Raw genomic sequence first — 17,825 nt, 5'->3', positions numbered from 1 at the left:
AAAAAAAATGCGGTCACTCAATCCACGACTGTTTGTGGGGACGCTGCTGTGCGCAACTGGTAGCCATGTTTCGCCCACAAAACATACAGTCGATTCATTTTACAGTATATTCTGTGAAGCGCTTTGAGACGCCTGTATCAAACACTATATCAAATGCACGGATTATCATCAATATTATATGTGTATTTAGTCTGTTTGATTTTCACACTACAGGTGATTACAGTAGCGTTATCTGCCTGACTCACACCATAAAGATTTCATCCTGATTCATAACTTTAAATTCATAAACCTTTATGACTATTATCTGGTTCTCGCCTCTTTGCGTAGAGAGGTGCAGGACCCTGAACTCCATCTTGATAGAAGTTTATAAAGAATTAGATAACTTGATCTCTGATCCGACAATTGTTCTCAATCTGATAATATTATCCCTTACAAATGTTTTCAGGGACTGTAGGTATCGTGCTGGCTCAGTTTCTCGTACTCACTCGTCTGAGTCAGAAGGTCATGGGTTGAAACTCCACACTGTGACGTTGAGTTCATTGTCTAGGAGTCCTGTAGCTCAGTGGTTAGAGCACTCGCTTTGCAAGCGACGCACCTGGGGTTCAATTCCAGGCAGAGGGCGAAACCTTGGGCAAGTTTCCTTACTCCACACAGAGCCTAATAATAATCCCTCCAAAACCAAAAACAATAATAAATTGGTCATTTTCAATCCACGACTGTTTGTGGGACATTGCTGTACGCAATTGGCTGCCGCGTTCGCCCACAAATACACAGTCAATTCACTTTACAGTGTGTTCTGTGAAGCGCTTTGGGACGTCCTCCCGACGTGAAAAGCGCTATATCAAATGCAAGGATTATTATTATTATTAGGCTGACACTCTAGTCAGTGCTAAGGCAAGCGAGCAAGCATTGTTTTAAGATGCAGACCTTTTGATGAGATATTTAAACAGAGGTCGCATTGCCTTTTCAAGTGGATGTTAAAGATCCCAACTCACTGTTCGAAAAGAAAAGGGATTTTCTCCTGGTGTCCTGGCCACCAATCCCCCAAATAAAATTGGTCATTCATTCTGTGGCTGTTTGTGGAACATTGCTGTGCTACAAACTGGCTGCCATGGCCACCCACAAAACACACAGTTTACTGTATACACTGCGAAGCTCTTTGAGACATCCTCTGGATGTGAAAGGCGCTGTACTAAATGTAAGGATTTATTTATTATTACTATTATTGTACTACTTAAAAAGCGAACAGAATTTCTCCCAGCATCCTGGCCAACAATCCTCCAGATAATAATAATAATAATAATAATCCTTGCATTTGATATAGCGCTTTTCACGTCGGGAGGACGTCCCAAAGCGCTTCACAGAACACACTGTAAAGTGAATTAACTGTATATTTGTGGGCGAACGCGGCAGCCAATTGCGCACAGCAATGTCCCACAAACAGTCGTAGATTGAAAATGACCAATTTATTATTGTGTTTGGTTTTGGAGGGATTATTATTAGGCTCTGTGTGGAGTAAGGAAACTTGCCCAAGGTTTCGCCCTCTGCCTGGAATTGATCTCAGGTCTCTCACTTGCAAAGCGAGTGCTCTAACCACTGAGCTACAGGACTCCACAGATAAAACTGGTCATGTACTTTACGGCCATTTGTGCGAACTTGCTCTGCCCAAATTAGCTGCCACATTCCCTGCAGCAATACACAGTCACTACACGTGATCAGAAAACACTTTGAGATAGCTTAAGGTTAATAGGCAATCAATTACAATGTAAAGATTGGCATTTTTTGTAGCCAATGTCACTGGGCAGCAATCAGGAACCACAAGATAGAGGCTCGATCGATAGAATCATCCAAGAGAACTAGTTAAAGGTATCTGCATGCATCCATTCATTCATTTATTTTACATCTAAGGAAATATACATCAATTTGTTATGCGTAAATTCCGAATATTTATTGTCAATTCAAAAATAATACCGGCAAGAAGCAAAGCAAAGGCAAACGTGCCTTTGACATCAGAAAAAGACCTCAGAAATAACCTTTCTGATCAAACACAGGAGTGTACAATGCCTCAAACCTCTTCGGCTTTAGTCTGAAGCGTTTTCTGTTTGGAAAAAAACAACTTGCATTCATACAGCATCTTTTATAAGGATAGCGCCTCAGAGCGCTTAAACGGTGCCCTGCCACCATCAGTTTAATCAGGTTTTGGTAGAACATAAAGGAGGAACATTTGTGAATTTCACAACTGAGACACACTTTAAATCTTTCCCAATCCAACCCCTTAATCCCTCTTAACTTCCTTTTAACCCCCTCCCTCCCTCCCTCCCACAACTCCAGTTTCAGTGGAATCTGGGTTAGAAATAAACAAAAACTCAACCACCCAGGAAAACACCAGGAGCATTTTTTTCCTACTATTTTCTATTAATTTCAGGTGAACTTTTTTTGGTGGTGGGGGGGGGGGAATCCAAACAACTTAACAGTGTTAAGTAGGATCTGAACAGAAAGAGAGAGAGAGAGATAGGTGAGATCACACCTTTTTTTGTTCCTCTAAGAGTACAGGAAGAGACAAATATGGTTTGGAAAGCAACGATGACTTGAGTGAGAGAGACATTGAAATCACCAGTTTCTGCTCAGGTAATGAGCTGACGTCAAGTCACTCACCTTATAAATACCTGCACAACAGGAACTGTGCTCCAGAAGCTCACTGGAGAGGAAGGATTTAACAAGGCATTACCAGATCCTGTGTTGTTTGGAGAGTTTATTGCATAATATATCAACCAAGTCTCAAAAAAAACCCAAAGTGAATTTGGGATCCTTTTTTTTTTCTCTTCTCTTCTAAAAAGTTAAGAGATCTCATTGCTCCTTCTAGATTGGGAACAGCAAGTGGAAGGACTTGGCTCTGGGTTAATCTTTCCTTGTCCTGTCTTGGCTTTTGATTCTGCAAAGAAGGAATATCATTTTTTTTTGCTGTTGTTGGACTTTTTCTCCCCACCTACTCTCTTGGATGGAGATACCTGTAGTATGTGTCCTGTTGGCTGTGGTCCTGGTTGGAGTGGTGGTGGCTCAGACTGATGGTAAGTGTGGATCCATTGCTTTTGTTCTCAAAGGTGTGGCTCTTCCTCAACAACCTCTTGTGTCCTCATTCTGTCTCTCTTCAATCTCTTTTCACAACAGCCCTTTCTTTTTTTTATTATTATCACTGTGCCCAGAAATGTTTTGCTTAATGCAGTAAATATGTCCTTTCTCACCTCCCAAGAGAGAGAGAGAGGGGAAAAAAAAGCTTTTTTGCTGGTGGGTCAATAACTCTTGTCAATGTTTAATTGTCCCCTTGGTTTTATTTTGGCATAAATTTTTTTTTTGAGATTCTATTCGACTTTATTTCTATTGAACCTTGAGGCACAGGTGGAGGTGGGGGGGTGTGGGGTGGGGGGGGGAAAACACAGCCCATTGCTGGGAAATTCAGCTTTCTGTGTGTTTTTCTTTCCACTGTGCAAAAGAAAGTTTAAAGGGTCTGTTACAAAGAAGTTCAGCTCAAAGCAAAGGGTGGTGTTTGGGTGTATGGACTGACTGGGTGAGGGTGGGGGGAGGATGCCTGACCTGCCCTCTAGGGGTGGTCAAAGAGTAGGTAAAATGCCTTTGGGGGAGTGATGTAGTCTGATTCAGAACCATGTTCAAATGGGAGCCAAATACTCCCCTTGCAGCTGCCCTCTACATTTCCAGGCTTCTCCTTTTAGCCGGTGTGTTCACCGCCTCTCGAAAAGTTATTCGGTTTGCTGTTGAGCTGCGTGCGGTTGGTTGGCTGTTGTGTTTCGCCCCCGGACACGCAGTCGATCCGCTTGACGCTATAATTCTGTGACGTGCTTCGAAATGTCTCGACGATGCGGTGAGGCAAAGGATTCTGATTGCGAAATGGGTTGCACCAGTACTAGCCGGGCTCCGCTAGCTGAACCCATCGATTTCCAGAACCCTCGCGCTCCTTTTCAAATCCCTTCGTGCACCTGGCACCTCCCTACCTCATCCGACCCGCTCACCCCACAACCCGCTGCCTCCGCTTGACTGGTCGTTCCACCATCGGCGGCCATGTTATCAGCCCACTACGCCCCGAAACTACGGAACACCCTTCCATCTATCCCTCCGCCTTGCCCTTTCTTTCCCCATCTTTCAGGTCGTGCCTGAAAATCCTCCTCTTTGACCGTGACGAAGTTCACCTCTCTTGTCTCCCGGCTCATTTTTTTTTATTCAAGAGTTATTTTTCAGCTTGTTGTACTCGAATTTCGAACTTGGTTGTTATTTCCAGAAAAATTAAATACGGTGTAACTTTTTTTTTTGGGTGGAGTGACTGTGCCAAATGGAATGTCTGGCGTTTCGTTAAAAATTTTAAACCGTGGAAAGGGTGACTTATTTTTAGCATTTTTTTTATATTCCCGCCTCTTTGACCGGAGCATAATTTTTTTGTGTTAACGTGTGTGTGTGTGTGTGTGTGTGTGTATATATATGCGGCCAATTCAGTCGAGTTGCACTTCCCTTCCTGGGCTTTAGAGCAAAAGCTTCTGGATTAGAATTGGTGGCTGTGAGATGACTATTGTATCTTGGTGGTGGGGGGGGGGGGGCGGTTAGCAAAGTTAATTGGCATTTCCTTAGGGTTGAACTCATGCTGAGGAGTAGCACCTGGTATCAGGCAGGTCTGTAGTACCTGTATATAGGGCTCTATGTAAATGCAAGCTGTTGTTGATGTAAACTAAGGCACTCTCAGGACGGCTGGCCAGCCTGGGACCATATAATGCAACAACAAGCATTTATATGGTGCCCTTCGTGCAGGATAGCTTCAGAGCACTCAAGGGGTCATGTCCTCCGCCTTGCAGGCTGAAGCTTTAATAGTCCCTATGTTGAGCTATGAGGAATAGAGTTGTGACTTTGTTTTAGAAAAAAGTGGTTTAATTGTATGTTTTTTTTTCTTAATTACAGAGGCTTGTGCGCCATGCACGACCAACAGATATGCCAGGTGCTCTGGAACCCCTTGTCAATGCACCTTGAAGATATCCAAATCAGAAGCTATTCCAGTGAACTGCTCCATAAGTAAGTCCAGACCATTTACTAACTTATCTTGGGATTTTACAATCCCCTTATTGCTGTGGGAATAGGACTTCCTTTTGAATTGTTTCTGGTTGCTGCGGTATCGTGTAAAGCCAGTATCGTGGAAGTGCACACTGTTTGAAGACTGAATTAGGCTTCCCTGTGATTGCAAACACCAATGTACTACATTTGTATAGATTTCTATACAGTAGTGGCTTTAACCATTGGGGAGATGACTTTTTTGCTTATCAAAACTGATTGGAAGCTTGACCGGTTGGGGAGTGGGGGGTGGTGGGGGGAGGAAGGAAGATGACTGAAAGCCTTGGTGGCTAGGAATCGTAGGAACTTGGTCATAATTTTAAGAAAGGGTCCAGCCAGAAGTACTCTAGAATGGAGTTCCAGAAAGCGGGGGAGAAAATGGGTGAAAGCTTGCCTACCAATGTTGGGTGCTACTCCTCAGCATGAGTTCAACCCTACGGAAATGGCACACGCCAGTGCTTGCTGAGTAAAAGAAGCAGCCAGTTTACTGGGTTTGCAGAATTTGGGTGGGGCGAGGCCTTAAAGGCATTTTAAAGAGCCGAGAGTCTGGATTCCTATCTGTTGGGAGACCAGTGTGGTTCCATGTGAATAGTTGCAGGTCAACACCTGATAATTAGGCAAATAACTACTCAAAGAGAGGTCTTGTGGTGCGCATGAAATGGCTGCCGTGCAGACTGTCGCCATTCTTGTCTACTAGCCAGAAGTGGGAGGAGAATCGTGCCTAATATCTGGAACTCTTAATCCCATTCAGTGACTCGCAAATGCTGGATGATGAAGGCTGAAATGTACCGAATTGTGAACGGAGTGGGGACTCGCAGAAAGCCCTCGGAAGATGCTTTGTTGGATACCGATGGCATCTATGACCCCGAGTGTAACGATGTAGGAGACTTCCATGCCAAACAGTGCAACGGAACGGATGTTTGCTGGTGCGTGAACAGTGCAGGTGTTCGAAGGACAGACAAAGGCGACACGGATAAAAAATGCGACGAGCTTGTAAAAACATTGTAAGTACATTCAGATCTGTTTTGCATGAAAGCTGATCACAATATCCGGGTCATATTTGATGTCCTGTCAGTGGGTTCACCAGGTTCAAGTTTCGATGGTAGAATTGGTGTTCGTTTATTCCAACTTCCTCAGTTTCATTAAGGGGCTCGATTTTAAAGTTTTTTTTAAAAAAAAGACATTTTTCCCCGCTTCAAATTGGGTCATAAGGTTGCCGTGGATATTGTTTTCTGCAACACTCAGGCGGTGATGAGTTCCTGCAACTGCACCGAAAGTTGTGTCTATTGCAAATTTATGACCCTGGAGGTCGACAGTTTTTCTAGTCGAGGCTCGCTAGGTATCAAAGTGAAATAAATGGCATTAGTGTTTGTCTAAAGCTGGTGAAAATCTGCCCATAAGGGCTTCACGGTTTATTTCGTACTTTTGTCGCAATCCTAACCATGGAACAGACTACTTTGGGGACATTGCTTAAATCTTCCAACAGATTATACATTTTCTCAAATGGTCAATTTGCTTTTGGGTTATTAGAACGGGATGTGGAGAAAAGACCAGAGTCTGCAAGTTCAGTTGCTGGAAACTTAATTTGAATAAATAATCTCGTTCTGTGCAACAATTCAAAAGACCAGCTTTAGTGTGGGGGTACTGGGGAAAGGGAGGACAGGGAAGGTGTAGTTCTGAGATCAATTTCCACAAGTAACTGAGCCATTGTACCATTGTGCGTGTTCCAATCTGACAGTTGGGAGAACTGCCAACGTGTTTAACAGTTTGTTTCGAGTGTTGTTGGAAGTTGTTGGTGCCTTGGGACATCCTCCCGACGTAGAAAGCGCTTCACAAATGTCACTTTATTGTTATTTTGTTGTTCTAAGATTCACAGAAAAATTCCACAGGCCACTGGTTTTCTTCGAACGAATGAAGATTTTATGTTTTTCATGCTTTTTCAGCAACTTTTTTCTAATTCCAATACTTTTTTTTTTAAAAATGCAGCTGGTTTCGAATTGAACTCAGACACAAGCCTGTTGATTCGATTGATGAAAACAAATTGATTGAGTAAGTAAGCCTCACCATTGCATATCTTGCTGCTGCACACATGTTGATGTTGCCAAAGGTTTATTAATTGACGATGACTTTCTTTCAACAGAAAAATCACGAAGGTTGTTGAGGAGTATCAGGTGGCCAAGGGCTACATTGAGAAAGTGGAGGTAGGTTCAAAAGCATGTCGTGGTACAGGCCTGTTAATGCAATTCCTCTGCACGTCTCTTGTCCCCTCCGCTCCACCATTGGTTTTAGCCGCTCTGCCCCAAAGATGGAGGACTCCCTCCGTCTTGCCTCCTCTTTGCCAGTCTTCAAATCATGCCTGAAGACTGTCCTCCTTGACTGTGCCTTTGGTTTTCTTCCCCCACCCGCAGTGTCAAACTGACTGCTGTTAATCCTGCAGACGCTTACCTGTTTGAAAGGTACTATATAAATGCGCGCTGCTGTTCCAAAAGCTGGTTCAGTTATAAGACAAATGGTGTGTGGGAGCAAACTATGAGAAAACATGCAAGTGTTTAGCATTTGAGATTGTTTCTCCAATCCCCTACTCACAAGACAAGTTTGGATCTGTATCTGTCAAGCCCTCGGTCGCTCGCATTGCTTCAACTTAATTGAATAAGGACAATGCTGACCTTGAGGTTTTTCTTTTTTTTAAAAAAACAAATAGTATTTTATATCAATATCTCAAAGTTCATCGGTTTTTATAAAGTGTACTGTATTCAGAGATGATTTCGATGGCTCTTTTAGAGAGCAGCGTGGACATTTCGAGTGGAAACAAACCTGAATCCAAGCTTCACTATTCTCCTGTTCTTTTTCAGTATTTTAAGGACGATAATACAATCATTCTGGATCTTAAACAGAACATAACTGTCCAAACACCATCCGATCTCGCTACTTCAGCCTATTACCTGGAGAAGGACGTAAGTTTTAGTGTCTTTGATTTTTGTCGTCTTGCCTGCTCAACACGTTTGATTCGTTTAGTCTATGTTAAGAATAGAGGGTTGGGTGGGAGAGAGAGAGCTATGGCTAAATCCTTGGGTGTATGCTTCTCCCTTCATAGTCCAGGGTTGCTGAGATTAATTATTGTACGACACCACTTGAGATCGGCTAACTTGCAATGGGACAAAATTTTAAGCTTTTTTGTGGGGGGGAGGTGGAGGGGGAGGAAGAAAGAATCCTTTTATCCATTGTGTTATGATACACTTTTTTTTAAACATAAAAAAAACTGGTTAGCTACAAATCTGTCAAAACTATCAAGAGAACGGATGAGACCGTGTTATATTTTAACACAGTGGTATTGAACGACACTTGGTCTTCGCTTAGAGCAGGGAAAGTCATTTGCCTGCCCACACCTCTATCTAAAATAGCAGGCGGCATTAGTGACTTAGCGAGGCATTTCTTTAGGAGAGTTTGAGATCCCCATTTGTTGCATGTTTGTAGGTAAAGTTCCAAATGGTTTGACTTCCTTCCACCTTTTGAACGTGTCCATACTGTAGCCAGGACTTTGTGCAGAGAGGTTTCTTGTGCGATTATAGACTGACTACAACCTCAACACCAACAAACTCCCCTTTTGTCTGTTAGATCAAGGATTCCTCCTTTTACACAACCCCTGCGGGTAGCAGATCTATCAAAGCCGATGGGATTGACGTCGATGGGGTGAAGGTTACTTTCACAAAGGCCTTGGTTTACTATGTGGACGAGAGGGGCCCAGAGTTCAGCATGAAGCAACTAACACCTGGAGTTATCGCTGTTATCGTGGTGGTGGTTCTGGCTATTATTGCTGGCCTTGTTGTGCTGGTAAGTAGGTTTGGAAGCAATTCTGCTGACTTAATCCTGTACTAGGAAAGATCTGATAAATCGATTGGATATCAACAATTTTTGAGACGTTAAGAAATTGTGTGTTGTGTGTTTTATTTTCAAAAAAAAAACTGGAGCTGAAGTAATTTTGATCATCTACCCTGAATACTTGCAGCTATTGCACTGTGCAGTTTGGGTTCTTGTTATTTAGTTGTAATCACTTCAGGAAGATATTGCTTTTTTTAAATTCGACCCTACTTTTTTCACATAGTGAAAATAAACCTTTTATGAATAATGGGATGAAGTTGTTCATAGACTGACCCTTTGTAGAGCAGTTACAAGCTTTATGGGTCATCCTACAACAGCAAATGAAGGGACATGTTCGGAGCCTAAACACATTAAATGGTACAATTTACAAGAAAGTTTAATTAAACCCCTGCATTGTGCATTTTACTTTTTTCCTGCCTGCAAAGGTACAAGTGAGAATCTCCAATTCACTTAATGTCCTGACTCTAGTTTAACTTGAATCAAGTATGATCAGTGTTCAACATTGTGGAATTCTGTGTTTTGACAGGGTATCATTTTTTCTCTCTCTCTCTCTCTCCCTCTATCTAGGTTCTTTCCAGGAAGAAAATGAAGTCTCATATGTACCAAAAGGCGGAGGTGAGTTTGATTAATCTTCCAGACTAGTTCAGCGTTCTTCTTAAATTTTCAATACCCAAATTAAACATTCCCATTCTTCTACAACAGGGAAGAGAGTTGGATGAAATGCAGAAGTGAGCTGACCACATAAATCCAAAAGGTAGAATGCTACAAGTTATTTTTTTTCAAACCTCCCATCAATTCACTGTCCTCCGCTGAAGATGGAAACCTTTGAAGAACTCAAAAAGACACTGAACAGACTGGTCAATTGCCTGTTTTTTTAGATTATTAATGAGGCTGCTATGCAGCTCCTTAATTCTGGTTAACCATTTTAATTAGCATTTTAGGCGTGCTCTTGAAATTGTATTTTGAGGCTTTTCTCTTAATGCAAAACAACTCAGAAAGACTGTATGATTGTTTTTAACATGTTTTTGAATAGTTTTATTTCTGCCTTTGTATTGGAATTAAGGAATAGATGTGTTTTGTATCTTAGCACCCACCCAAGCTCCCTTTATATTCCTTATTTCAGGATTATTTTGTTTTAAAACTGGGTTCTGCAACCTTTTCGGAAAGCACTGGATTTAACGTTGAACATCACTTCCCTTTCTATTGATCATTTTTATCAGTACTGGATTGTGCTGCATTAACTGTAGAGAATGCATTCTCTCGGTCATTAAGTTGGAATTGTTCCTGTTGCTAGCTTTTATTTTGCTGAATTATCCAAAAGTTTTCTCCCAACAAAATGTACTGAACCAGTTACCATCATCTTCCTTCATGTTAACTATTGTGTGAAATGGTAAACTTGCATTTTTAATATTAATAAAGATTCTAAAAATACTATTGTGTTCTGCTTCTCCCCATTCCTTCTTCCCCCAATTCCCTCAAATGTTGGAAGCGCTTATTTGAGGTATAAGCTCTTCCTTAAAAGGTATAACACAGGTACAACATAGACTGCTCCTGTGCTGGAAGTTTCTCTCGCTCTAAAAGGTACAACATCAAAAGAAAAATTGTACAACAGAGTAATACAAATGTTTCTTTTGATGTTGTGCCTTTTAGAGCTATAGATACTTCCAGCACAGAAGCAGTCTATGTGGTTTGTTGCATCTGTTGGCTCTCTTAGTCTCAGTTGCTTGTCTTTTCCTATACCTTTTTATATTTCCCCTGTTTTAAGACTTATCTATAGCAATGGACACTCTAGTGTTAGTATCCACATTGTCATAGTTAAGTCTGTAGCATGAGCTACCCTTCCAGGTCCTACCCACTGCTCAGGTCCAGCGCCTTGGGACATCCTCCCAGCGTGAAGGGCGCTATACAAATCTAATTTGTTGTTGCCGATTAGCAAGGCTGTCTTCACTAGTTCACTGGTATCAATCACCAGTAGGAACTGACCAGTGAGGCTAGTGACAGGATTGACTTTATTCCAACGCACTGCTACCGTGCAGCTAACTACAGCTTGTGTATGGAAGTCATTTGGGGGAAGAAAAAACAGAACAGTGCAGTGATGTCTAGTAGGAATGATTGATGGCATTTCTACTTCCACATTCTGTGAGAAGCACACCATGAACACTCTGCCCCCTCTTCACTGTGAAGCCTGACCAATGTCAGGTGTTTCCTACCACCTTTCCGCAGCGCAGCAGCATTGGTAGTGAGTCGTTTTCCCCATCTGGCCTCGGTCAATGCCTTGGCTGAGAGCGAAGAAGAAGAAAAATGGGTTAAACCCTCTGCTTTGTAGCCAGCGTGGAATGCAAACCAAGAGCAATAGATAATGGAACTGTGTTTCCCTGCTATGATTTCAATCTTGCGCAGGTTACAACATGCATCTGAAAGTAACTGGAATGAAGCAACAAACAGCACACGCTTTTGTGAGCGAACGTGCCCGAACTCCTCCACTAAATTTAAATAGGAAACTCTTGATATCTTTCTACAACGGCAAATTCCAGCCGGAAAGATGGTAGTTGTTTTTTTTTGATCAATTCAGAAAGACTAGTTATTTTAGCCCGTGACTCTGCACCGTGTCTTCTACCTACTCATTCACGTTTGATGAAGAGGCAACATAGTGATGGGAATGCTATGCTGTCTCTAAAGGAATCTTTCATTCGAGACCTTCAGTTCACATTGCTGCAAAATCGTAATAATAAATCCTCGCCTTTGCTATAGTGCCTTATCACAATAACGAATTACATTTGTATAGCGGCTTTCAGGTCGGTTAGGGATCTGCATCTGAGCTGGTGGTTGGGATCAGGAGGGAGGGGAGGGGTAAGAGACATCTCAAAGCGCTTCACAGAATATACCGTAAAGTGAATTGATGGCATATTTTGCGGGCAAAGCAAGGTACCAAAGTGTGTGCAGCAGTGTCCCACAAACAGTAGTGGATTGAGTGACCAAATTATTAATTATTTTTTAATATATTTTTAATAAAATTCAAAATTGGTGTCACTATAGCTACCCTTTATTCTCCCCACCTCCCCCCACCTCAGATCAAATAGTACTGAAGCCGATTTATTAGTCTAAGGAGTGGCATTGGAAGAGGGTTGGAAGTGGATGTCTAGCCTGGCCTATCAGGGGTCGAACATGGATCCAGAGGCATTCTGTCTGCCAGGTGAGAAATCAAACTAACTTTTTTAATTCAGTTTAATACCAGAAAGAGGCCTGGAATAAAGAGGAAGTCGACCCACACAGTCTGTGTGATTTGTAATCTGAGCCGTTAAGAGGTTCACTTAATCATAGTGGTTCATGTTTAACATCTTATTTTTTTAAAAAAAACCCTATAAAAAAAATTCCTTCAAAGCACGTGGGGCGTAGACGGCGTTAACGTTACTGATTCGCAGGAGTTACTGAACTGGAGCAATGGCAATGGATTAACATTAGGGAGGTTTTTCTAGCCGTGCTGAGTCACGGTTGCTGACTAACTCACCCGAAACCTAGAAATACGAGATAAGTTTTGCATAGGAAGGGGGTCATTCAGGCCGTTGAGTCTGTGTGTTGCTAGTCCCCACCTCCCAAAAACCCCCCACTTTTTTAGACACATTGATCCCACTTTCCAGATATCTCAGCACAGCATCCTTTCATGTTCATTCGGTTTTATAGCAATGGTTGCGGTAACTCTGTGGGAGGTTAACCACCATTGCCGATACTCACTTTTCGGTGACGCACTCACAACATTTCAACATAACATCAAAGACGTTTACACTAGAGGGGGCAGCCATTTGAGCCATCGTGTTTATGCTGGTGACAGCTATTCTAAGCTCTATTCCTCGCTCCTTCCTTGAACTCTTTTCTATTGAATCTCTTCAGATACTTATTCCAATTCCGTTTTAATTATTCCTTAGATTTTAGACTCAAAAACTACTAATGTTTTCTAATAACTCTCCAACATAAAACGGTTTCTTCTAACCTTCCCTCCTTAATTCTTCTGGTGACAATCCTGAGCTGATACCCTGTAGTTTTTGATTATCGACCGGCATGAATAATCTTTGATTATTTATCCTCTCAATATCTTCCAGAATTTTGAAGACCTCTGTTAAATCCCACCTTCCAGTGAAAAACTAGAGTTAGAATTCTGTTTTACAAGGTCACAAGCCTCACTCCGGGAAAATTATAATAATAATCCTTGCATTTGATACAGCGCCTCATCACGTCTTCGAGACGTCTCAAAGTACTTTGACTGTATATTTTGTGGGCGAAACGCAGCAGCCAATTGCACACAGCAGTGTCCCACAAGCAGTCGTGGATTGAGTGACCAAATTATTATTTTTGAAGCGATTATTACTCTCGGAAAGCTATCCGCCAGTCGACTAAAACCGGGTTTCTACTTACTAGGCAAACAGAGGCATGGGGCGTAAGTAAACTTGCCTAAGGTTTCACCCTGCCCAGGAATCGAACCCGGGTCCTCTCGCTTGAAAGGCGAGCGCTCTAACCAATATGCTACAGGACTCAGCAGTACAGTTTTGAAGGCGATCTTGGCTAAGCAGGTTGAACAGGATTCCTGTTTATTTTCCAACAGCTTTCTCACTGCAACTAAAGCAAGATTAATGATTGATGTGCGTTTGAGTGCAGTGTCCACAAATAACTCTCTTGTCTCCTCACTGAACCTTAAGTGAAATTCAGTGAAGAAGGACACAACATCCCCAGCTGGTTTGCTCCGATTTGGAACATTTGAATTACCCCGTGATTCCCAAAGCTGTAAAGAAAGAAAGTTTTATTTTATGGCCCCTTGTACTGTACATCAAAATGTCCGTTGTATTATAAATTTAATCCATTGTTATGTTTGCATTCGATGCTTGCATTATAAAATGCTTTTCTGTCCGCCCCTCATTGACAGACAAAACAGAGGGATTAGTTCTATTCTGGTTGACAACCACGTTACACAGAGTGATTCGTTCAACTGCTGGCTGTTCCTTTGCTCCCACCATAAGTTTTGCATAGGAAGGGGGAATTAATCACTGCTTTTATGAAGGGAAAAACAGCAGCCATGTTACACAGAAGGTTCCCAGAAAACATTCACAATGTAAATAGGCAACTAATCTGAAGGATGGTTAGTCAGATGACCAGCTCCAGTGAACTCCTGTTGTGCTGTCGATGTTGGGATGGTTGGCAGATCATTTTGTAACGCTCGGCCATTACCATACTATGTTGACCGACCGACATTGCATTCTGCGTACTTTTGAACATGATCTAACAAAGCAATACAATAATACAATAACAGTTTCAGGGAGTAGACCTTTGATCCATTCAGTCTCCCCAATTGTCCCAAAAATATTCCTTCAACACGTGTATCTTACCTTTTGCTGCTGAAAACTTTTAAGCTCAGGAATTTTTCTAGTTTCTTATTGAAACAATGCATTATCATGCATTGCTGGCCTCAAACACCCCTCGTGGTAACCTATTCCATTTGTTAATTACTCTCTAGATAAATAAATACTTCCTGTACCTCCGGGTAACTAAATGTGTCCTGAAATTGCCCTTTGCGAACCTAAACCTATACCATCAGCAGTCTCATGCGGGTGAAAGTATTGTTCTGAGTTTAGTTTCTCAATCCCCATTTATATTATATATCTCTAAAAAGACCCTTGAGACACTTCCTCTCAAGACCGAAGAGCCCTATCCTGTCCAATCAATGCTCGAAGCTCATTCCTCTGAGCCTGAGGATTTTCCTCCTTGCTCTCTTTTGCAATTTCTCTACGGCCAAGCAACCCCTTATGGTGTGGTGATAACATCTGTTTAACCCGAGCACTGCAGAGCTTGAGTTGACTTCTGAGATCTGAACTCAACTGATTCGCCAATACTCTATAGCCCTGCATTTTGTTTTGTTGATTGCTGCTTCTGGCTCTTTTGACATGGTAAGCGATGAGTTAACTAACACTCCTATGTCTCTTTCAGCTTCCCCCTCTGCAAATGTCGTCCCTTCCATGTGCCTTCTAATTATACTTCCTATATTCAGTGCTTTGCATTTATTTGTATTGAGCTTCATGTGCCAATCCCCACAAGACAAACAACAACAACAAAATTACATTTGTATAGCGCCTTTCATGTTGGGAGGACGTCCCGAGGTTCTGGACAGTCAGAGTTTCGGACCTAAGCTGGGGTTCGGGATTGGGGAGGTTGGAGGCCAGTGGGGGAAGCAGGGTGAACGAAAGCACGGTCGAATAGGTGGGTCGTGAGATGGGTCTTGAGGAAGACAAGGGAGGGGGCGAGGAGGAAGGACTGCGGGATGAAGTTCCAGAGGGTGGGGGCACAGTGGCAGAAGGCCACCCCACCAATGGTGGGGCGGGCGATGTGGGGGACGTGAAGCAGGCTGGAGCCGACTGAGCAAAGGGAGTGGGCAGGATGGCAGGGGGGTAGAAGGTCGAGGAGGTGGAGGGAGAAAAACCGTGGAGGGCTTTGAAGGTGAGGAGGATCTTCAAAGTGGAGTCCTATAGCTCAGTGGTTACAGCACTCGCTTTGCAAGTGAGAGACCTGAGTTCAATTCCTGGCAGAGGGCGAAACCTTGGGCAAGTTTCCTTACTCCACACAGAGCCTAATAATAATCCCTCCAAAACCAAAAACAATGATAAATTGATCATTTTCAATCCACAACTGTTTGTGGGACATTGCTGTGCGCAATTGGCTGCCGCGTTCGCCCACAAATATACAGTCAATTCACTTTACAGTGTGTTCTGTGAAGCGCTTTGGGAAGTCCTCCCGACGTGAAAAGCGCTATATCAAATGCAAGGATTATTATTATTATTATTATCTTGAACTGTATCCTCTGTGTGATGGGAAGCCAGTGGAGTCGGGTGAGGATGGGGGGTGATGGGGTCACGGAGCCCGGTGCGGGAGAGGACATGGGTTGCAGAGTTCTGGATGATCTGCAGTCTGTGGAGGGAGGAGTTGGGGAGGCCGACGAGCAGGGAGTTTGCATAGTCAGGCCTGGTTGCAGTAAATGCACGTATGAGGGTTTCGGCGGCCTGCGTCCGCAGGTCACCCCATGTGACGTGTATGTACAACTGCGTGTGTGCGTGCATGTTCGTGTGTACATGTACAAATACAGACAGACACACACCTTCATACACAGACAAACATACATAACAATAAATAATGCTGTGTAATAATCCTTGCATTTGATATAGCGCCGCCTTGTAATCCACTGTAAAGTGGGGTTGGCTGTGTACTCGGGCGGTAAAATATACACACACACACACACGTGCATATACAGACACACATACATACACACACACGTGCATATACAGACACACATACATACACACACACGTGCATATACAGACACACATACATACACACACACACGTGTATATGACACACATACATACACACACACGTGCATATGACACATACATACATACACACATGCATATACAGACACACATACATACACACACACACACATGCATATACAGACACACATACATACACACACACGCGTGCATATGACACACATACACACACACACACGTGCATATGACACACATACATACATACACACATGCATATACAGACACACATACATACACACACATGCATATACAGACACACACACGTGCATATACAGACACACATACATACACATACATGTCCATATCAAGACACACATACATATCCACATACACATAGATACACAGCCACACACACAAGCCCCGCCCATCAAAAACACACAGCCCCGCCCCCTGACCCCGCCCATCAAAAACACACAGCCCCGCCCCCTGGCCCCGCCCACCAAGAACACAGCCCCGCCCCCGCCCATCAAGAACACAGCCCCGCCCCTGGCCCCGCCCATCAAGAACACAGCCCCGCCCTCTGACCCCGCCCACGAAGCACACACGCCCCGCCCCAGGCCGACTTCTCCCGCGCTGGGCTGACCTGTGACCTGTGACGCAGCGAGCGAGGAGCGCGCGAGGTGACCGTTATGGCGGTGCAGCCGCGGGAGAAGCTGAGCTGGGAGGGCGGGCAGGACGGCGGGCTGCAGGCCTTCCACAGCTCCCTGCCGGACAAGCCCCGCACCACCCTCAGGGTGTTCGAGCGCAGCGACTACTACACCGTCCACGGCAAGGATGCCATCTTCGCCGCCAAGGAGGTCTTCAAAACCAGCGGCGTCATCAAGTACCTCGGCACAGGTGGGGCGGGGGGGGAGGGCCTCACTGCGGGGAGAGGGCCTCACTGCGGGGGGGGAGAGGGCCCCACTGCGGGGAGAGGGCCTCACTGCGGTGGGGGGGGAGAGGGCCTCACTGCGGGGGGGGGAGAGGGCCCCACTGCGGGGGGGGGAGAGGGCCCCACTGCGGGGGAGAGGGCCCCACTGCGGGGGGGGGAGAGGGCCCCACTGCGGGGAGAGGGCCCCACTGCGGGGGGGGGAGAGGGCCCCACTGCGGGGAGAGGGCCCCACTGCGGTGGGGGGGGGAGAGGGCCTCACTGCGGGGGGGGGAGAGGGCCCCACTGCGGGGAGAGGGCCCCACTGCGGGGGGGGAGGGCCTCACTGCGGGGGGAGAGGGCCTCACTGCGGGGGGAGAGGGCCTCACTGCGGGGAGAGGGCCCCACTGCGGGGGGGGAGGGCCTCACTGCGGGGGGAGAGGGCCTCACTGCGGGGGGGGGAGGGCCTCACTGCGGGGGGGGGAGGGCCTCACTGCGGGGGGGGAGGGCCCCACTGCGGGGGGGGAGAGGGCCTCACTGCGGGGGGGGGCCCACAGGCTGTGGGAGGGCCTCATGGGCTGTGGGAGGGCCTCACGGGCTGTGGGAGGGCCTCACGGGCTGTGGGA

At 44.7% G+C, this 17,825-nt stretch overlaps 2 protein-coding genes across 2 annotated transcripts in view; both read left to right on the top strand.

The window, feature by feature from the left end:
• Window positions 1–2,689: 2,689 nt before the first annotated feature.
• epcam (epithelial cell adhesion molecule) lies at window positions 2,690–10,409 on the top strand. Its single transcript, NM_001293033.1, is given in 9 exon segments — window positions 2,690–3,068; window positions 4,960–5,070; window positions 5,858–6,110; window positions 7,093–7,155; window positions 7,247–7,307; window positions 7,959–8,060; window positions 8,722–8,937; window positions 9,553–9,600; window positions 9,688–10,409. Coding segments are annotated over 9 exon segments (954 nt in total). The 5' UTR covers window positions 2,690–2,998; the 3' UTR covers window positions 9,718–10,409.
• Window positions 10,410–16,943: 6,534 nt separating this feature from the next.
• msh2 (mutS homolog 2 (E. coli)) overlaps window positions 16,944–17,825 on the top strand; it is a 40,198-nt gene continuing 39,316 nt past the window's right edge. Inside the window, exon 1 of the mRNA XM_042333033.1 lies at window positions 16,944–17,189. Coding sequence (XP_042188967.1) covers window positions 16,982–17,189 — 208 coding nt within the window. The 5' untranslated portion in view covers window positions 16,944–16,981. The remainder of the gene's footprint in view (window positions 17,190–17,825) is intronic.

Source organism: Callorhinchus milii, unplaced genomic scaffold (genome assembly GCF_018977255.1).
Source record: "Callorhinchus milii isolate IMCB2004 unplaced genomic scaffold, IMCB_Cmil_1.0 Scaffold3, whole genome shotgun sequence".
Taxonomy (NCBI): Eukaryota; Metazoa; Chordata; class Chondrichthyes; order Chimaeriformes; family Callorhinchidae; genus Callorhinchus; species Callorhinchus milii.
The sequence above is the reverse complement of the archived record's forward strand: the minus strand, read 5'-3'. Positions and strand labels throughout refer to the sequence as shown.